This window comes from Brachionichthys hirsutus, unplaced genomic scaffold (assembly GCF_040956055.1).
Source record: "Brachionichthys hirsutus isolate HB-005 unplaced genomic scaffold, CSIRO-AGI_Bhir_v1 contig_1476, whole genome shotgun sequence".
NCBI lineage: Eukaryota > Metazoa > Chordata > Actinopteri > Lophiiformes > Brachionichthyidae > Brachionichthys > Brachionichthys hirsutus.
Window position 1 is genome coordinate 227,467 of NW_027180375.1, and position 21,006 is coordinate 248,472.

At 42.9% G+C, this 21,006-nt stretch overlaps 5 protein-coding genes across 5 annotated transcripts; all 5 read right to left on the bottom strand.

Annotated features, from left to right (window-relative positions):
- Positions 1-5,105: 5,105 nt before the first annotated feature.
- Positions 5,106-7,451, bottom strand: LOC137914257 (protocadherin alpha-C2-like). The gene has a single exon (XM_068757858.1). It carries the CDS (start codon positions 7,449-7,451, stop codon positions 5,106-5,108), a length of 2,346 nt encoding a protein of 781 aa, XP_068613959.1.
- Positions 7,452-8,880: 1,429 nt separating this feature from the next.
- LOC137914258 (protocadherin alpha-C2-like) lies at positions 8,881-11,277 on the bottom strand. The gene has a single exon (XM_068757859.1). It carries the CDS (start codon positions 11,275-11,277, stop codon positions 8,881-8,883), a length of 2,397 nt encoding a protein of 798 aa, XP_068613960.1.
- A 178-nt stretch (positions 11,278-11,455) lies between these two features.
- LOC137914259 (protocadherin alpha-C2-like) lies at positions 11,456-14,342 on the bottom strand. The gene is made up of 2 exons (XM_068757860.1): positions 12,027-14,342; positions 11,456-11,560 (listed from the first exon to the last, which is right to left on the bottom strand). Exons 1-2 carry the CDS (start codon positions 14,340-14,342, stop codon positions 11,456-11,458), a joined length of 2,421 nt encoding a protein of 806 aa, XP_068613961.1.
- A 244-nt stretch (positions 14,343-14,586) lies between these two features.
- LOC137914260 (protocadherin alpha-C2-like) lies at positions 14,587-17,480 on the bottom strand. The gene is made up of 2 exons (XM_068757862.1): positions 15,159-17,480; positions 14,587-14,691 (listed from the first exon to the last, which is right to left on the bottom strand). The coding sequence occupies exons 1-2, from the start codon at positions 17,478-17,480 to the stop codon at positions 14,587-14,589; spliced, it is 2,427 nt and encodes an 808-aa protein (XP_068613963.1).
- Positions 17,481-17,724: 244 nt separating this feature from the next.
- On the bottom strand, positions 17,725-20,618 carry LOC137914261 (protocadherin alpha-C2-like). The gene is made up of 2 exons (XM_068757863.1): positions 18,297-20,618; positions 17,725-17,829 (listed from the first exon to the last, which is right to left on the bottom strand). The coding sequence occupies exons 1-2, from the start codon at positions 20,616-20,618 to the stop codon at positions 17,725-17,727; spliced, it is 2,427 nt and encodes an 808-aa protein (XP_068613964.1).
- Between the last annotated feature and the right edge of the window lie 388 nt (positions 20,619-21,006).

Genomic DNA, 21,006 nt, shown 5'->3' on the forward strand with positions numbered 1-21,006 from the left:
ATTACCAAAGAACAGAAGCTATGTGTGACCAAGATGCTGCAAAGAGCATTGGTTATGGAATTAGGTCAAATGGACACATTCGCTTTTACACATGAGCGCTACGCCCTCTGCGTCAGCTCCGCTTATTTCTGATTCCATCGTTCCTTCCATGCTACCAGAATCCCTTTATTATCAGAGGTAGCGATGATATTTTCCAGAGAATGCTCGTCTGCGGGATGCTGCACCATGAAGTGAATGGGGGCGGGGGGGGGGGGGGGGGGGGGGGGGCTGTTAGAATATTGAATCACAGGCTGCTTGAAAGCGCACACTGCGAGCTCCAGGGACCAGACGTCGCTCGTCGCCATGACAACGCTGCTTCGATTGGTAGGTCGTAACACGTGGTGCTGAAAGCAAGTCCAAAGCATGCAGGAAGGACGGAAAGAGAGGGGGATGGAGCAGAAGCTGTGAATGCTGCAGAAAGACTCGTGTAATAAATACACTGCTACGTTTTCCACTATAAGTTGTGGCATAATTATTCCGTAAAGAATGTGTCAGGGGAATTGAATGTGCAAAGCAGCAGGGTAATCGACTTGTCAAATACATACAGATGCTTTCACATTACAAATTAGATTTTTATCTTCAGAACTACAACATCAAGTTTATTACAGCTTGATGCATGATCCATTTGTAAAGTGAGTGAAAAATTCACTTTGAATGAGAAAAAACTAAAAAATCCTCAGTTTGTATACACAGTGAATGTTTGTAGGGCCTTTTGGAGTGAGGAATAATGAGTGCATCGGTCTCTGTGTGTATCCACATCCATGGTCTTCATCTCCAGCCGCCACTCCCCACATGACCTCGTCTCTCTGGGGAGATGAGATCATGTGTGATCATCATTTGAAATTCAAATGAGGCATATTGTGATTGCTCTTTTCCCCAAAAAATGTTAGTTAGTTTAAACCAGTTTCTTTGTAGTATGATGATCTTGAGATAAAAATATAGATATATAAATTACAGTTAGAATCATATACTGCTTAAATAACTTTTTCACACTAGGCAGAAGTGACGTGTGGTGAGGTTTACAAAATGTATGCTTCTCATACATGCTTTCTTTACAGACCCATATAGTAGAAAATAACACCTGCAGTCAATTCAGTGAATGAAAGGTTTGTTTCCAATTCATCTGGAAGATAGGACTCCTTTTATAGACTCTAGACCCACCTCAAACCTGTTACAGTATTGCAAATGAAGAAGACAGACAACAGACCATAAGGTATTGAAGTAGACATTTAATTTAGTTTAGACTCTCTTCACATAGTTTGTCTCACCTTTTAAACTGGACCAGAACCATTATTTAATTTACAGTAATGCAGCTGGACCGACGCAATGTTATGCAATACTCGAGAAATTCAGAAGTCCATTGTTAAGTGTTTGTACTGTTTTGGTTATGTTCCTTAAAAGATTGTACAGACTCGACTATGACATAAAGAAAGCTCACATTAAACAAGATAGTGCATACTGTACGATGAAAGTAACACTATAAAAAAGACTGTGCAAGCTTGCCTGCAACATTACCACTTAATAGAAATAACACAACGTGAGCTACACTGAGCGATTTGACTGCATGATGTCTGACTCTTTTGTTGTTTCACATTTGGCTCAGTAATCAGAAATCAGATGGCACAAGAGTTCTTTCCACATTGGCATTAAATCTATATATGAATAGGACATATTTACATACACAGATACACAAGATACTGTATTTATAAATCAGTCACATCCATGTCAGAATTGACTTGCTGCATATGAGATGCATCCGATCTTCCATAAGTAGCCGGTAATACACATGAGCACAGCCACAGCAGTTATGCACTTGGTAATAGTAAGTAAACATTAATATATTATGTTCAGTTTAGAGTTTTCAGATTGTGACACAACAATTCAGAAGACATTGATACTGAGGAACTTCCAAACTTTGCCTTAAAATAACTGAAAGTGAATGGTTGTGTTTGCAATGTATACACATCAACCATAACGACTCGCCAATCAATCTGTCATCATAGTATTAAAAGTCAGAGTTGAATGATGCACACTCTCCACTCATGTCCACGTGACCACAAAATTCAAGCAGACTGTAAACTAACTCCTTGTGACAATAAACATGTTTGTTGGAGCAGATGAGATTATGCTGTTTGATGATCTTATACAATTCAGGACAGAAGTACTACGCAATACTTAGTTGTGATCCAATTAAACTACAATCATCCATCCTGTTTTGAAAAATTAGGTATAACCACAGAGAATGGATTGCTCAATGTCTTTTGTCTAGATTCATCAAAGCACTGCAAGTTGTCCATGCAAAAAGTAACTGAAAGGCAGGTAAGTAACAGCTAAAGGCATCACTTTTATCCGTTTAATGTACTGTTCAATTCATCTCCTTGAACGCTCATGTATATACTTAGGCTTAGTTCATATACAGTTCAAAAAAAAAAAAAACAGTCAGGCAGAAACATCAAACCACTAAAAACTACCACAGTTATAAAATACCAGTGCACTTTTTTTTCACACTTTAAAATCACAGGTTGGTGCTTTTCTGACAATGAATTTGTGCCGTTTCATTTCTATGATAGATGCCTTGTAAGATTTTACAGAACATGATGAAGCACAGAGGTTAAACACGAGATACCAAACATGTGTGTCATTTTGGTCAGTCTCTTAAAAGCCATTTCAACATCCCCATGCCCAGGTAGAAGCTTCTTCGAACATCCACTGTGTTGTTTTGTGTGCAGTCTGCTCCTTTGTGGATATACCCTCTCGTGTGGTTGAGTGTGTTTGAAACCATGCAGTCTCATCATGCATATTGAACAGACAGAGAGATCATGTCGAGTGGCTTTTCATGTGCTTAAAGAAAGAGAGGGGAAGGGTTTGGTCACTGATCAGTCGCCATAGTCCATTTTGGTCACACATTGTGAGACGCAACGATCAGACTGAGCAGGATAAACATAGGGTGGGTAGATATAAACAGATGTTCTCTTCTCTGTGACGTTTTCCCGTCAGCATCATCCCGATACACAGCTCAAGTGTTGGCCTTACATGGAACTGCTACTGCTGGCGGTGGATGTCTGCCAATGAGACAAGAAAACAGAATAAGTCCTGGGAAAGAACCAGCGCAATGGCAGCCTTGTGACTGGCCAGAATGGCATCTCATGCAGCCGATTTCTGTCACTCAGATGAGGGGCTTCAGGCAGAAGGCACTGGGTGAAATGCATCCTTGAACATGTAGTGGTGAGGTGGCAGGGATTTATAAATGATACCGGCATGCTCACAGACTGGTTGCTAGGAAACTGGGTGACTGTTATTTCACTCCTGTATGAAAAAAATGGATCAGAATTCACACTCTAGCAGGCAGAAAATGTGAAAGTGTTATGTGTCTCCGATGTGTGACCAACCCAATCATGTCAGAACAACATATTCCATCCCCATGTATACACATTTAAAAACAGAACATATACTGTACTCCTAAATCTATCAGTGATGGATAAGTAGGGGATGAACACAGATTAATCTTCACATGCACAGAATCATATTGAGAGCATTGTGATTGGGTTAAAAGCATATCCGTATTTGATTGATGTGTGTCAACAGCGAAAGCCAGAGAGCGGAGAATATTAATTTAGCAAATTACAAAATAGTGGGGTGAACTGAAGGATTTCATTTAGATCTGTGATCAGTGAGCTTCAGACAGGACAGCAGATGTCATCAGTCTGTATTAAAAAATCAATGCTCTATGAGCTCAGCAGACAAGCTCGGGACCCACAATACGTGACGCACACGTTGTTCACCAATAACAGTGACGAATACAGATACAGGGTTTATAATACTTCATCTGGATCACCACTTTATACAGTCTGAAGAATGGATAACAGATTGTTAGACTTGGTGCATTAGCCTGTGTTATTGCTATGCGCAGTCTTTGTCCCCTAAAATAAATACAAAAATATCAAGGACATGTCATTAGTCATTGTCATAATATAAAAACACTTTGAGACAGGTTAGAAACTCAGACTAGTGATGAAGCCATTGTCAATTATTCTAGAAATTACATTTCATTGGGCTTAAAGCACAAGTCTCTGAAATTAGTTATTTTATCAGGCAAGAAAAGGTTGAGGAGATTTGGTCAACTATGTGTGGGGTCAACTGAACGATCATATTATAATTTCAAAAAACAGTCTTCTCTGAAAGAAACAAGATAAATAAATAAATAAATAAACTGAGAACACAGCAAATAAAAGAGAACAGCTCAAACACTGATATTCGTAACACAGTCATTTAAAAGGGCATCCAGGGTGGGGGAGTGAGACTCCAGCATACCTCCAGCTGCAGAGTGGGCATCCCTCATTTAGGGTACTTTAGAGCAGGGAGAAAGAGAAACAAGCAGTTCAATGGTCAAGTCATGGCAAGCACAAATATAATTCCTTGTGTGTGTATCCTGTGATCAGAGTCAGTGTTGAGGCTTATCCATTCCAAATGAGTAAAAAAAAAAAAACATGTTTAAACATTGAGCAACATCACTCTCTTCGCAGAAATATACTTACCGACTGACAGACACAGAGAGAAAGGGTTAGGGTTAAGGGATCAACAGATCGATAAACAGACTAACAGAAAGGTAGACAGACAGACAGATACATTTGCAGTGTAGTTGTTAAAAAAAAATGCCAGAGAGAAAGACTGAGATGCTACAGAATCTGACATTGAGCCAGTGTTTGAAAATGTCACACGGAAAGTGCATTTCACACCATTAAACAAACAAACAAACAATAAGAAAATGTACAAAAACTCTTGTAAGTACACTTCTCCAGCTACCTGAGTGTTCGATCCGTATTAAGTGGATTACATTATGATTGACTTTCTAGGATCCTTAATGTACTCGTTACTGATAGAATGGCAAAGTGTGGAAAATCTTTTGTAGTAAAGAACCCCCGCCCCCGCCTAAAAAAATATGTAAGACAAAACAGAATAATTGACACTACACCAGTCAAGAAATTAGGCATGAACCACTTTAATAGCAGAGCAACCACTTTTCTTGAGAATTGGCTGATGGCTGAATCTGTGATAATATGAGCATTTTATACCTGCAGAGTAGAAGCTGCTGAGTCGCTCGTGTCTGTCAGTCCCGTTCCTCTCGGTATGCTGGACACGATGTATCTGGAGCCCTTTGGTACAGGCTGTCTAACCACCATCTTTCCTTTCCTGGTCTCAGCCAGAAACAGACTGTACCAGTAGGCATCGTTGGAGACCAGCGTGGAATCTGCGATGGTGGAGTTCCTCTCACTGATCACACTGTTCCTGCAGGGAGGAGCAGCTTTGCTGGCCTTGGGTTTCTGACACTTCAGCACGATGGTGACCAAAATGGTGATCAGCAGGAGAAATAACACCGAGCCCAGACCGATGACCAGATACAGGTTTAGGTCTGAAAAGATGTCGTATTGCAGAGGCACCTCGGTCATGTCAGAGTAGGCCTTCACAGCAGTCTCCACGGTGGACAGCTTGATGGTGACTGTAGCAGAGAGAGCAGGCTCGCCGTTGTCCTTGGCAACAACAACCAGTTGCTGGTGGCGTGGATCTCTGTAACTGAACATCCTCATAGTCCGGATCTCTCCGTTGTATTGGTCCAGACTGAACAAGGTGGCATCAGCCACCCGGAGAAACTGGTAGGTAATCCGAGAGTTGTGCACAGAGTCCACGTCTAAGGCTATCACCTTGGCAACCAGAGAGCCTTTGTCAGTGGATCTGGGGATCTTCTCCTCCACCACCGATCCATGCGCACGCCACGGAGAGACAATAACCGGAGTGTTGTCATTCTGGTCCACAATAATGATGTGGACGGTCACGTTGCTGCTGAGTGGAGGAGAACCAGAGTCTCTGGCCTCGATGTGGAAAAGAAAATCCTTCTCGATCTCATAGTCAAAAGTTTTTAGTGCGTAAAGATTACCGTTCTCTGGATTGATGGAGAACAGCATGGACATGGAGGTGTTGGCTATCTCCTTCTCCAGGATGAAATAAACTAGATACTGGTTTTCATGGAGGTCAGGGTCAAAGGCAGAGAGGGAACTGAGCAAGGCCCCGGGTGCGTTATTCTCCATCACACGTATGCTATAAAAGGACTGAGGGAACTGTGGAACATTGTCGTTAACATCCAGCAGTTCTAACGTCATAGTTTCATTGTCAGACAAAGGAGGAGAACCTCTGTCTGTAACAGTGAACGTGATGTCATATTCTGGAACCTTCTCCCGGTCTAACGGCTCTGACACCACAAGTTCATAATAGTTATCAGACGACTCCCTCAGCTTGAAAGGCATATTAGCTGGAATACGGACATCAACCACTCCGTTGTCTCCTGAGTCTTTATCGCTGACACTAACTACAGCTATCACTGTGTCTAATTCTATGCTTTCAGCCACCGGACTCTGAAATGATTTAATTGATATTTCTGGATGATTATCGTTCATGTCTGTCACCTGGATTGTCAGTTTACACTGTCCAGATAAGGAGTTAGGCCCCTTATCACTGGCAATGACCTCCATTTCATACAGCTTCAAATCTTCATAATTAATCATCTCTTTCACTCTGATTTCACCGCTGTCTGGTTTCAAGCTGAACATCTGTTGGGTTCTCTCTGATGTATACAAACTATAGGAATACATGATGTCAGAGTTAGACCCTTCATCTAAATCCGTAGCGTTTAGTTTTATCACGAGACTTCCTGTCGGAGAGTTTTCCATCACGTCTATGACGTAATGGTCTCTGTCAAATGAAGGGGCGTTGTCGTTCACGTCGAGCACGCGCACAATGATGCTGGCTGTACCTGTGCGCGTGGGGACTCCGCCGTCCACAGCAGTCAGAATCAGATCATGAACAGCCTGCTGCTCTCTGTCTAAAGCTTTTCTTAAAATCAAATCCGCAAACTTCGATCCGTCTCTTCCTGTCTGGATTTCGATGGAGAAATGCTCGCTTGCGCTCAGGTGGTAATTTTTCACAGAATTCGTTCCGACATCTGGGTCTGCAGCGTTATTCAGAGAGAATCTCTCTGCAACGGGACTCGATTCAGAGATGTCCAAATGCATTGTTCCTCGACGGAAATGCGGAGCGTTGTCGTTAATATCCGTGATTTCCACCTCAATATTAAACATTCGTACAGGATTTTCAATTGTAGCGTCCAGTTTAAGAAAGCACGACGTAGTTGTCTTCGAGGGACACAGAAACTCTCTGTCTATCCTCTCCAGAATAAACAGCTCTCCCGTGTCTTTGTTGATGTCAAGGTATTTTTTGTTGGCGACCACATCCACGCGCATTTTTCTTTCCTTCAGCGTCTTCACATCTAACCTCAAATCAGTGGCGAGATTCGCAACCACGGATCCTTCCTCCATTTCTTCCGGAACAGAATAATGAGTGACGGCGAACACCGCGCTCATTCCGGCAGAAAGAACGAGAAATGTGAAAACATACCCTCTCCTTTGGATCAGTGCGTTACGGTGCGCCATCCTTGCTTCGATAAAGATTTGAACTGTTTCGCGACGCGAATAAATAAAACCCCGTCCCTGTTTGATTGAACACGCGAAACGATGCTCTCCACAGGATACGTCTCCTCGGTTGGAGACCAATGACGTTCATCTCATAAATTCTGCTGCAGTCCTTCGTCCAATAAAATCGCGTGAGAATGATGAGATCATCGTGAATGTTTTTTCACAGCGAGCAGCGACAAATAACTCTTGCGTTAGCCTTTGAAACTTATTATAAACTATAACAAACAAAAAAACGCATTGCTCTGAACAAATAAATAAAGTTGAAAGGGAAATAAACGTTTGTGTTTTTCCAATGACGGCTTCTAAACGTTTGCTTCCTGGTCGGGAGGTGACATTATGAAAATACGGAATATAATTTCAGTTTCCCTCTATAATGTATTATCAGTAATTGATTAATGGCTTGTTTATTGTTAGTATTATTAATAATAATAATATAGGACACAGTAATGGTAAGGGGCTTTTAATACTGCAGCTGCGTTCTCTCGTGTTCCGTCATTTACGCACGGCGGTCTGCGCGTAAAACCATATCACACGTGCAAAAATCAAGTATTCGGATGTTTTTTTATGATGAAAAGCGTCCGAAAAGTATTTTTTAAACAATATTTCAGTGTCTCTGACGTCTTGTCTAATAATTCCAGCCTAATGTCTGCAGACACTTCGAGACTGAGAGACCAAAAATTGACGATAGTCTATTTAGGAAAAAGGTCGCTTATTTAACAAAATACCTGTTGAAGCTCAAAGCAAGAATAATATTAAAAGGAGAAACAAGAAGTGGTGAACAAATAATTTGTTCTCCTGACTTTGAGAATCAACAGTGTGAGGATACTTTGACATTAGTAAAAGTCCTCCATTCAGAATTTAAAACAAGATAAAACAGTAAAGATTGATCAGACAAAGGTATACGCATAAGTATCAAAAGAAGTGTCAAAAAAGTATCAGAAAATGTATATTTTCACTTTCAGAAAGTTACATGATGTAAGCTTCAGGATCTAAAAGAGGAGCAGGTTACATGTCGATACTGTTCTTATAAGGTTACCATTTTGGTTCACATATTAGTATCATGTCCTGCATGGATGTAAAGACATTTGACATCCACTTTGTGAATTAACACTGACAGTTTTACAAAGGATGATTGGTTCTCTTTGACATGCATTAAAAAAGGATGTGTATTAACTTTAAATGAGATTAGAGAAGATGAAAAATTCTGATGTGTGAACAGAAGTTGAGCACTATTATCAAAATGATCATTTGAGGAGTTTTTAATAAATCGCTTTGTAAATCTCTGTATAATCCATGAAAAAAAACTTTTTTTTTCCTCTCATACCTGCAGAGTAGAAGCTGCTGAGTCGCTCGTGTCTGTCAGTCCTGTTCCTCTTGGTATGCTGGACACGATGTATCTGGAGCCCTTTGGTACAGGCTGTCTAACCACCATCTTTCCTTTCCTGGTCTCAGCCAGAAACAGACTGTACCAGTAGGCATCGTTGGAGACCAGCGTGGAATCTGCGATGGTGGAGTTCCTCTCACTGATCACACTGTTCCTGCACGGAGGAGCTGCTTTGCTGGCCTTGGGTTTCTGACACTTCAGCACGATGGTGACCAAAATGGTGATCAGCAGGAGAAATAACACCGAGCCCAGACCGATGACCAGATACAGGTTGAGGTCTGAAAAGATGTCGTATTGCAGAGGCACCTCGGTCATGTCAGAGTAGGCCTTCACAGCAGTCTCCACGGTGGACAGCTTGATGGTGACTGTAGCAGAGAGAGCAGGCTCGCCGTTGTCCTTGGCAACAACAACCAGTTGCTGGTGGCGTGGATCTCTGTAACTGAACATCCTCATAGTCCGGATCTCTCCGTTGTATTGGTCCAGACTGAACAAGGTGGCATCAGCCACCCGGAGAAACTGGTAGGTAATCCGAGAGTTGTGCACAGAGTCCACGTCTAAGGCTATCACCTTGGCAACCAGAGAGCCTTTGTCAGTGGATCTGGGGATCTTCTCCTCCACCACCGATCCATGCGCACGCCACGGAGAGACAATAACCGGAGAGTTGTCATTCTGGTCCACAATAATGATGTGGACGGTCACGTTGCTGCTGAGTGGAGGAGAACCAGAGTCTCTGGCCTCGATGTGGAAAAGAAAATCCTTCTCGATCTCATAGTCAAAAGTTTTTAGTGCGTAAAGATTACCGTTCTCTGGATTGATGGAGAAGAGCATGGACATGGAGGTGTTAGCTATCTCCTTCTCCAGGATGAAATAAACTAGATACTGGTTTTCATGGAGGTCAGGGTCAAAGGCAGAGAGGGAACTGAGCATGGCCCCGGGTGCGTTATTCTCCATCACACGTATGCTATAAAAGGACTGAGGGAACTGTGGAACATTGTCGTTAACATCCAGCAGTTCTAACGTCATAGTTTCATTGTCAGACAAAGGAGGAGAACCTCTGTCTGTAACAGTGAACGTGATGTCATATTCTGGAACCTTCTCCCGGTCTAACGGCTCTGACACCACGAGTTCATAATAGTTATCAGACGACTCCCTCAGCTTGAAAGGCATATTAGCTGGAATACGGACATCAACCACTCCGTTGTCTCCTGAGTCTTTATCGCTGACACTAACTACAGCTATCACTGTGTCTAATTCTATGCTTTCAGCCACCGGACTCTGAAATGATTTAATTGATATTTCAGGGTGGTTGTCATTCATGTCTTCAACAAGGATTTTTATAGTGCATTGTCCTGATAAACTACTGGCTCCATTATCAGTTGCTACAACTTCCATATCATAAATATTAAAGTCTTCATAATTTAACATTCCTTTCACAGTAATTTCGCCACTGGAAGGATTCAGATTAAATGTTTGCTGCGTTTTCTCTGACGTATATAAACTGTATGAGTAAATGATTTCTGAATTAGAGCCCTCATCTAAATCCGTTGCGTTGAGGTGAATAACAAGGCTTCCGATTATTGCGTTTTCCAGTATTTTAATATTATAACTGTCTTTGTCAAATGTAGGTGAATTATCATTCGTGTCTAAAACGTGAACGATGACGCTCGCAGTGCCGGAACGAGCAGGCGCGCCTCCATCTATCGCCGTGAGGATTAGATTATGAACGGCGCGCTGCTCTCGGTCTAAGGCCTTCGTTAAAATCAGATCGGCAAATTTTGATCCATCTCTTCCTGTCTGAACTTCGATATTAAAATACTCACTTTCACTCAGATGGTACGTTTTGACTGAATTACTTCCAACATCGGGATCAACTGCATTGCTGAGAGAAAATCTCTCTCCTTTCGGCGTCGCTTCAGAAATGTCTAAATGAATGGCGTCTCTCCGAAATTGTGGGGCGTTGTCATTCATGTCCAAAATTTCGAGTTCAATGTTAAAGATTCTCAGAGGACTTTCCAGGATGACCTCAAGTCTGAGATAACAAGATGCTGAAGATTTTACAGGACAAATATATTCTCTGTCGATCTTCTCTGCAATATACAGCTCGCCAGTCTCTTTGTTCACGTCCAGATATTTCTTATTAGCGATGATGTCGAGACGCATCTTCCTCTGATTCAGTGTTTTGACGTCCAGACTCAGATCGTTAGCGACGTTAGCGACAACGGATCCTTCTTTCATCTCCTCTGGTATTGAATAATGAGTCATTGATGTCGATGCGTGACGAAAGAAAGAAAGAAGAAAAACGAGCTGCACGCACCAGTTCCAAGACTCCATTGTTACGACGGTCTTCGTTGTTGTTGTGTGTCCGTTCACCGCGTCAAATGATTGAATTTACGATCCCAGCAATATCGGGCAATCGGCGGACGGTCACGATCCCGAAAATCTGCACACGCATCTGATCCTGCTGATTTGCCAGCTTTCCAGCTCGCCTGTGTTTTCTCTGAGGTCAGTTTCAGCACCGAGGAGCTGTCTGGCTGTGAGCCAGTCTGCACTGGTTAAAACGATTCACAATCATGGCGATCATGAACTGGAATTTTACTGAGAAAACAGCGCCATCCTGAAGAGAGTACACAACTATTTTAACTTTAACATCGGATACTTTTAAAATCCGTCCATTGTTCTCAACATGACGTTTCAGTTTCGAATTCAAATTATAAGGCTCACACAATGTGTTCATTATTATATTTTAATTAATTGTGAAATATAACGATTTTGAAGAACGTTTGGCTCAATCATGTTTATAATATTTATTTCGATTTTTTTTTCTCTTCTAAATACCTTTCTGACCCGTGTGGTTCTCACGGTGCAGGTACTTCTATCTTGCGATTGATACAAGATTTGTAAAAAAAAAAAAACAAAAAAAAAACACGGTCTATTTATTATCATTGAGAGGTACCAAGCACCGCCCATATAACCATGACATGAACTCTTTGAAGCTGAACGAATAATCTACAATTTACAAAAATAAAATAATTTAATATTAGTGACTGCTGAGCATAAATGCAAAATCGTTGGACTCTCACCTGCAGAGTAGAAGCTGCTGAGTCGCTCGTGTCTGTCAGTCCTGTTCCTCTCGGTATGCTGGACACGATGTATCTGGAGCCCTTTGGTACAGGCTGTCTAACCACCATCTTTCCTTTCCTGGTCTCAGCCAGAAACAGACTGTACCAGTAGGCATCGTTGGAGACCAGCGTGGAATCTGCGATGGTGGAGTTCCTCTCACTGATCACACTGTTCCTGCAGGGAGGAGCAGCTTTGCTGGCCTTGGGTTTCTGACACTTCAGCACGATGGTGACCAAAATGGTGATCAGCAGGAGAAATAACACCGAGCCCAGACCGATGACCAGATACAGGTTGAGGTCTGAAAAGATGTCGTATTGCAGAGGCACCCCGGTCATGTCAGAGTAGGCCTTCACAGCAGTCTCCACGGTGGACAGCTTGATGGTGACTGTAGCAGAGAGAGCGGGCTCGCCGTTGTCCTTGGCAACAACAACCAGTTGCTGGTGGCGTGGATCTCTGTAACTGAACATCCTCATAGTCCGGATCTCTCCGTTGTATTGGTCCAGACTGAACAGGGTGGCATCAGCCACCCGGAGAAACTGGTAGGTAATCCGAGAGTTGTGCACAGAGTCCACGTCTAAGGCTATCACCTTGGCAACCAGAGAGCCTTTGTCAGTGGATCTGGGGATCTTCTCCTCCACCACCGATCCATGCGCACGCCACGGAGAGACAATAACCGGAGTGTTGTCATTCTGGTCCACAATAATGATGTGGACGGTCACGTTGCTGCTGAGTGGAGGAGAACCAGAGTCTCTGGCCTCAATGTGGAACAGAAAATCCTTCTCAATCTCATAGTCAAAAGTTTTTAGTGCGTAAAGATTACCGTTCTCTGGATTGATGGAGAAGAGCATGGACATGGAGGTGTTGGCTATCTCCTTCTCCAGGATGAAATAAACTAGATACTGGTTTTCATGGAGGTCAGGGTCAAAGGCAGAGAGGGAACTGAGCAAGGCCCCGGGTGCGTTATTCTCCATCACACGTATGCTATAAAAGGACTGAGGGAACTGTGGAACATTGTCGTTAACATCCAGCAGTTCTAACGTCATAGTTTCATTGTCAGACAAAGGAGGAGAACCTCTGTCTGTAACAGTGAACGTGATGTCATATTCTGGAACCTTCTCCCGGTCTAACGGCTCTGACACCACGAGTTCATAATAGTTATCAGACGACTCCCTCAGCTTGAAAGGCATATTAGCTGGAATACGGACATCAACCACTCCGTTGTCTCCTGAGTCTTTATCGCTGACACTAACTACAGCTATCACTGTGTCTAATTCTATGCTTTCAGCCACCGGACTCTGAAATGATTTGATTGATATTTCAGGGTGGTTGTCATTCATGTCTTCAACAAGGATTTTTATAGTGCATTGTCCTGATAAACTACTGGCTCCATTATCAGTTGCTACAACTTCCATATCATAAATATTAAAGTCCTCATAATTTAACATTCCTTTCACAGTAATTTCGCCACTGGAAGGATTCAGATTAAATGTTTGCTGCGTTTTCTCTGACGTATATAAACTGTATGAGTAAATGATTTCTGAATTAGAGCCCTCATCTAAATCCGTTGCGTTGAGGTGAATAACAAGGCTTCCGATTATTGCGTTTTCCAGTATTTTAATATTATAACTGTCTTTGTCAAATGTAGGTGAATTATCATTCGTGTCTAAAACGTGAACGATGACGCTCGCAGTGCCGGAACGAGCAGGCGCGCCTCCATCTATCGCCGTGAGGATTAGATTATGAACGGCGCGCTGCTCTCGGTCTAAGGCCTTCGTTAAAATCAGATCGGCAAATTTTGATCCATCTCTTCCTGTCTGAACTTCGATATTAAAATACTCACTTTCACTCAGATGGTACGTTTTGACTGAATTACTTCCAACATCGGGATCAACTGCATTGCTGAGAGAAAATCTCTCTCCTTTCGGCGTCGCTTCAGAAATGTCTAAATGAATGGCGTCTCTCCGAAATTGTGGGGCGTTGTCGTTCATGTCCAAAATTTCGAGTTCAATGTTAAAAATTCTCAGAGGGCTTTCCAGGATGACCTCAAGTCTGAGATAACAAGATGACTTCGCAGAACAAATATATTCTCTGTCGATCTTCTCTGCAATATACAGCTCGCCAGTCTCTTTGTTCACGTCCAGATATTTCTTATTAGCGATGATGTCGAGACGCATCTTCCTCTGATTCAGTGTTTTGACGTCCAGACTTAGATCGTTAGCGACGTTAGCGACAACGGATCCTTCTTTCATCTCCTCTGGTATTGAATAATGAGTCATTGATGTCGATACGTGACGAAAGAACGAAAGAAGAAGAACGAGCTGCACGCACCAGTTCCAAGACTCCATTGTTCCGACGGTCCTCGTTGTTGTGTGTCCGTTCACCGCGTCAAATGATTGAATTTACGATCCCAGCAATATCGGGCAATCGGCGGACGGTCACGATCCCAAAAATCTGCACACGCATCTGATCCTGCTGATTTGTCAGCTTTCCAGCTCGCCTGTGTTTTCTCTGAGGTCAGTTTCAGCACCGATGAGCTGTCTGGCTGTGAGCCAGTCTGCACTGGTTAAAACGATTCACAATCATGGCGATCATGAACTGGAATTTTACTGAGAAAACAGCGCCATCCTGAAGAGAGTACACAACTATTTTAACTTTAACATCGGATACTTTTAAAATCCGTCCATTGTTCTCGACATGACGTTTCAGTTTCGAATTCAAATTATAAGGCTCACACAATGTGTTCATTATTATATTTTAATTAATTGTGAAATATAACGATTTTGAAGAACGTTTGGCTCAATCATGTTTATAATATTTATTTCGATTTTTTTTTCTCTTCTAAATACCTTTCTGACCCGTGTGGTTCTCACGGTGCAGGTACTTCTATCTTGCGATTGATACAAGATTTGTAAAAAAAAAAAAGAAAAAAAAAAAACACGGTCTATTTATTATCATTGAGAGGTACCAAGCACCGCCCATATAACCATGACATGAACTCTTTGAAGCTGAACGAATAATCTACAATTTACAAAAATAAAATAATTTAATATTAGTGACTGCTGAGCATAAATGCAAAATCGTTGGACTCTCACCTGCAGAGTAGAAGCTGCTGAGTCGCTCGTGTCTGTCAGTCCCGTTCCTCTCGGTATGCTGGACACGATGTATCTGGAGCCCTTTGGTACAGGCTGTCTAACCACCATCTTTCCTTTCCTGGTCTCAGCCAGAAACAGACTGTACCAGTAGGCATCGTTGGAGACCAGCGTGGAATCTGCGATGGTGGAGTTCCTCTCACTGATCACACTGTTCCTGCAGGGAGGAGCTGCTTTGCTGGCCTTGGGTTTCTGACACTTCAGCACGATGGTGACCAAAATGGTGATCAGCAGGAGAAATAACACCGAGCCCAGACCGATGACCAGATACAGGTTGAGGTCTGAAAAGATGTCGTATTGCAGAGGCACCTCGGTCATGTCAGAGTAGGCCTTCACAGCAGTCTCCACGGTGGACAGCTTGATGGTGACTGTAGCAGAGAGAGCGGGCTCGCCGTTGTCCTTGGCAACAACAACCAGTTGCTGGTGGCGTGGATCTCTGTAACTGAACATCCTCATAGTCCGGATCTCTCCGTTGTATTGGTCCAGACTGAACAGGGTGGCATCAGCCACCCGGAGAAACTGGTAGGTAATCCGAGAGTTGTGCACAGAGTCCACGTCTAAGGCTATCACCTTGGCAACCAGAGAGCCTTTGTCAGTGGATCTGGGGATCTTCTCCTCCACCACCGATCCATGCGCACGCCACGGAGAGACAATAACCGGAGTGTTGTCATTCTGGTCCACAATAATGATGTGGACGGTCACGTTGCTGCTGAGTGGAGGAGAACCAGAGTCTCTGGCCTCGATGTGGAACAGAAAATCCTTCTCAATCTCATAGTCAAAAGTTTTTAGTGCGTAAAGATTACCGTTCTCTGGATTGATGGAGAACAGCATGGACATGGAGGTGTTGGCTATCTCCTTCTCCAGGATGAAATAAACTAGATACTGGTTTTCATGGAGGTCAGGGTCAAAGGCAGAGAGGGCACTGAGCAAGGCCCCGGGTGCGTTATTCTCCATCACACGTATGCTATAAAAGGACTGAGGGAACTGTGGAACATTGTCGTTAACATCCAGCAGTTCTAACGTCATAGTTTCATTGTCAGACAAAGGAGGAGAACCTCTGTCTGTAACAGTGAACGTGATGTCATATTCTGGAACCTTCTCCCGGTCTAACGGCTCTGACACCACGAGTTCATAATAGTTATCAGACGACTCCCTCAGCTTGAAAGGCATTTTATCTGGAATACGGACATCAACCACTCCGTTGTCTCCTGAGTCTTTATCGCTGACACTAACTACAGCTATCACTGTGTCTAATTCTATGCTTTCAGCCACCGGACTCTGAAATGATTTAATTGATATTTCAGGGTGGTTGTCATTCATGTCTTCAACAAGGATTTTTATAGTGCATTGTCCTGATAAACTACTGGCTCCATTATCAGTTGCTACAACTTCCATATCATAAATGTTAAAGTCCTCATAATTTAACATTCCTTTCACAGTAATTTCACCACTGGAAGGATTCAGATTAAATGTTTGCTGCGTTTTCTCTGACGTATATAAACTGTATGAGTAAATGATTTCTGAATTAGAGCCCTCGTCTAAATCCGTTGCGTTAAGGTGAATAACAAGGCTTCCGATTATTGCGTTTTCCAGTATTTTTATATTATAACTGTCTTTATCAAATGTAGGTGAATTATCATTCGTGTCTAAAACGCGAACGATGACGCTCGCAGTGCCAGAACGAGCAGGCGCGCCTCCATCTATCGCCGTGAGGATTAGATTATGAACGGCGCGCTGCTCTCGGTCTAAGGCCTTCGTTAAAATCAGTTCGGCAAATTTTGATCCATCTCTTCCTGTCTGAACTTCGATATTAAAATACTCACTTTCACTCAGATGGTACGTTTTGACTGAATTACTTCCAACATCGGGATCAACTGCATTGCTGAGAGAAAATCTCTCTCCTTTCGGCGTCGCTTCAGAAATGTCTAAATGAATGACGTCTCTCCGAAATTGTGGGGCGTTGTCATTCATGTCTATTATTTCAACTTCTATATTAAAAATTCGAACTGGGTTTTCCAGAATCATCTCCAGTCTGAGAAAACAAGATGCTGACGATTTAAAGTTACAAATATATTCTCTGTCAATCTTCTCTGCAATATACAGCTCACCAGTCTCTTTGTTCACGTCCAGATATTTCTTATTAGCGATCATGTCGAGACGCATCTTCCTCTGATTCAGTGTCTTGACGTCCAGACTCAGATCGTTAGCGACGTTAGCGACAACAGATCCTTCTTTCATCTCCTCTGGTATTGAATAATGAGTCATTGATGTCGATGCGTGACGAAAGAACGAAAGAAGAAGAACGAGCTGCACGCACCAGTTCCAAGACTCCATTGTTCCGACGGTCCTCGTTGTTGTGTGTCCGTTCACCGCGTCAAATGATTGAATTTACGATCCCAGCAATATCGGGCAATCGGCGGACGGTCACGATCCCAAAAATCTGCACACGCATCTGATCCTGCTGATTTGTCAGCTTTCCAGCTCGCCTGTGTTTTCTCTGAGGTCAGTTTCAGCACCGATGAGCTGTCTGGCTGTGAGCCAGTCTGCACTGGTTAAAACGATTCACAATCATGGCGATCATGAACTGGAATTTTACTGAGAAAACAGCGCCATCCTGAAGAGAGTACACAACTATTTTAACTTTAACATCGGATACTTTTAAAATCCGTCCATTGTTCTCAACATGACGTTTCAGTTTCGAATTCAAATTATAAGGCTCACACAATGTGTTCATTATTATATTTTAATTAATTGTGAAATATAACGATTTTGAAGAACGTTTGGCTCAATCATGTTTATAATATTTATTTCGATTTTTTTTTCTCTTCTAAATACCTTTCTGACCCGTGTGGTTCTCACGGTGCAGGTACTTCTATCTTGCGATTGATACAAGATTTGTAAAAAAAAAAAAATAAATAAAAAAACACGGTCTATTTATTATCATTGAGAGGTACCAAGCACCGCCCATATAACCATGACATGAACTCTTTGAAGCTGAACGAATAATCTACAATTTACAAAAATAAAATAATTTAATATTAGTGACTGCTGAGCATAAATGCAAAATCGTTGGACTCTCACCTGCAGAGTAGAAGCTGCTGAGTCGCTCGTGTCTGTCAGTCCTGTTCCTCTCGGTATGCTGGACACGATGTATCTGGAGCCCTTTGGTACAGGCTGTCTAACCACCATCTTTCCTTTCCTGGTCTCAGCCAGAAACAGACTGTACCAGTAGGCATCGTTGGAGACCAGCGTGGAATCTGCGATGGTGGAGTTCCTCTCACTGATCACACTGTTCCTGCAGGGAGGAGCAGCTTTGCTGGCCTTGGGTTTCTGACACTTCAGCACGATGGTGACCAAAATGGTGATCAGCAGGAGAAATGACACCGAGCCCAGACCGATGACCAGATACAGGTTGAGGTCTGAAAAGATGTCGTATTGCAGAGGCACCCCGGTCATGTCAGAGTAGGCCTTCACAGCAGTCTCCACGGTGGACAGCTTGATGGTGACTGTAGCAGAGAGAGCGGGCTCGCCGTTGTCCTTGGCAACAACAACCAGTTGCTGGTGGCGTGGATCTCTGTAACTGAACATCCTCATAGTCCGGATCTCTCCGTTGTATTGGTCCAGACTGAACAGGGTGGCATCAGCCACCCGGAGAAACTGGTAGGTAATCCGAGAGTTGTGCACAGAGTCCACGTCTAAGGCTATCACCTTGGCAACCAGAGAGCCTTTGTCAGTGGATCTGGGGATCTTCTCCTCCACCACCGATCCATGCGCACGCCACGGAGAGACAATAACCGGAGTGTTGTCATTCTGGTCCACAATAATGATGTGGACGGTCACGTTGCTGCTGAGTGGAGGAGAACCAGAGTCTCTGGCCTCGATGTGGAACAGAAAATCCTTCTCAATCTCATAGTCAAAAGTTTTTAGTGCGTAAAGATTACCGTTCTCTGGATTGATGGAGAAGAGCATGGACATGGAGGTGTTGGCTATCTCCTTCTCCAGGATGAAATAAACTAGATACTGGTTTTCATGGAGGTCAGGGTCAAAGGCAGAGAGGGAACTGAGCAAGGCCCCGGGTTCGTTATTCTCCATCACACGTATGCTATAAAAGGACTGAGGGAACTGTGGAACATTGTCGTTAACATCCAGCAGTTCTAACGTCATAGTTTCATTGTCAGACAAAGGAGGAGAACCTCTGTCTGTAACAGTGAACGTGATGTCATATTCTGGGACCTTCTCCCGGTCTAACGGCTCTGACACCACGAGTTCATAATAGTTATCAGACGACTCCCTCAGCTTGAAAGGCATATTAGCTGGAATACGGACATCAACCACTCCGTTGTCTCCTGAGTCTTTATCGCTGACACTAACTACAGCTATCACTGTGTCTAATTCTATGCTTTCAGCCACCGGACTCTGAAATGATTTGATTGATATTTCAGGGTGGTTGTCATTCATGTCTTCAACAAGGATTTTTATAGTGCATTGTCCTGATAAACTACTGGCTCCATTATCAGTTGCTACAACTTCCATATCATAAATATTAAAGTCCTCATAATTTAACATTCCTTTCACAGTAATTTCGCCACTGGAAGGATTCAGATTAAATGTTTGCTGCGTTTTCTCTGACGTATATAAACTGTATGAGTAAATGATTTCTGAATTAGAGCCCTCGTCTAAGTCCGTTGCGTTGAGGTGAATAACAAGGCTTCCGATTATTGCGTTTTCCAGTATTTTTATATTATAACTGTCTTTATCAAATGTAGGTGAATTATCATTCGTGTCTAAAACGCGAACGATGACGCTCGCAGTGCCGGAACGAGCAGGCGCGCCTCCATCTACAGCGGCGAGGATTAGATTATGAACGGCGCGCTGCTCTCGGTCTAAGGCCTTCGTTAAAATCAGCTCGGCAAATTTTGATCCATCTCTTCCTGTCTGAACTTCGATATTAAAATACTCACTTTCACTCAGATGGTACGTTTTGACTGAATTACTTCCAACATCGGGATCAACTGCATTGCTGAGAGAAAATCTCTCTCCTTTCGGCGTTGCTTCAGAAATGTCTAAATGAATGGCGTCTCTCCGAAATTGTGGGGCGTTGTCATTCATGTCTATTATTTCTACTTCTATATTAAATATTCGAACTGGGTTTTCCAGAATCATCTCCAGTCTGAGAAAACAAGATGCTAAAGATTTAACGTTACAAATATATTCTCTGTCGATCTTCTCTGCAATATACAGCTCGCCAGTCTCTTTGTTCACGTCCAGATATTTCTTATTAGCGATGATGTCGAGACGCATCTTCCTCTGATTCAGTGTCTTGACGTCCAGACTCAGATCGTTAGCGACGTTAGCGACAACGGATCCTTCTTTCATCTCCTCTGGTATTGAATAATGAGTCATTGATGTCGATGCGTGACGAAAGAACGAAAGAAGAAGAACGAGCTGCACGCACCAGTTCCAAGACTCCATTGTTCCGACGGTCCTCGTTGTTGTGTGTCCGTTCACCGCGTCAAATGATTGAATTTACGATCCCAGCAATGCCGAACCTTAATTAACAAACTCGATTCGAAAAATATCCACAGACGATCGACCCCGTGGATTTTTCTTTTTTTTTTTTTGGCTTCTAATACACTCACTGAGGTTTCGGTGTCGCGGTTCAGCACCGCTGAGCTACCCGACAGTCCGCCAGCAACGCAATCAAAGATGCACTGTGATGACGATGAGTCGTTGTCCTTTTACTGACAAAACAGCGCCATCCTTTAGAATAGATTGTGCACACATTTCTCAA

What these genes read in the sequence shown, in the direction of transcription:
- LOC137914257 (XM_068757858.1), bottom strand. Translation starts at nt 7,451, where the DNA reads ATGAGCGCGGTGTTCGCCGTCACTCATTATTCTGTTCCGGAAGAAATG.
- LOC137914258 (XM_068757859.1), bottom strand. Translation starts at nt 11,277, where the DNA reads ATGGAGTCTTGGAACTGGTGCGTGCAGCTCGTTTTTCTTCTTTCTTTC.
- LOC137914259 (XM_068757860.1), bottom strand. Translation starts at nt 14,342, where the DNA reads ATGACTCATTATTCAATACCAGAGGAGATGAAAGAAGGATCCGTTGTC. An exon ending in CAGCAGCTTCTACTCTGCAG is followed by an intron (nt 11,561 to 12,026) that starts GTGAGAGTCCAA and finishes TACTCTCTTCAG; the next exon opens with GATGGCGCTGTTTTCTCAGT.
- LOC137914260 (XM_068757862.1), bottom strand. Translation starts at nt 17,480, where the DNA reads ATGACTCATTATTCAATACCAGAGGAGATGAAAGAAGGATCTGTTGTC. An exon ending in CAGCAGCTTCTACTCTGCAG is followed by an intron (nt 14,692 to 15,158) that starts GTGAGAGTCCAA and finishes TACTCTCTTCAG; the next exon opens with GATGGCGCTGTTTTCTCAGT.
- LOC137914261 (XM_068757863.1), bottom strand. Translation starts at nt 20,618, where the DNA reads ATGACTCATTATTCAATACCAGAGGAGATGAAAGAAGGATCCGTTGTC. An exon ending in CAGCAGCTTCTACTCTGCAG is followed by an intron (nt 17,830 to 18,296) that starts GTGAGAGTCCAA and finishes TACTCTCTTCAG; the next exon opens with GATGGCGCTGTTTTCTCAGT.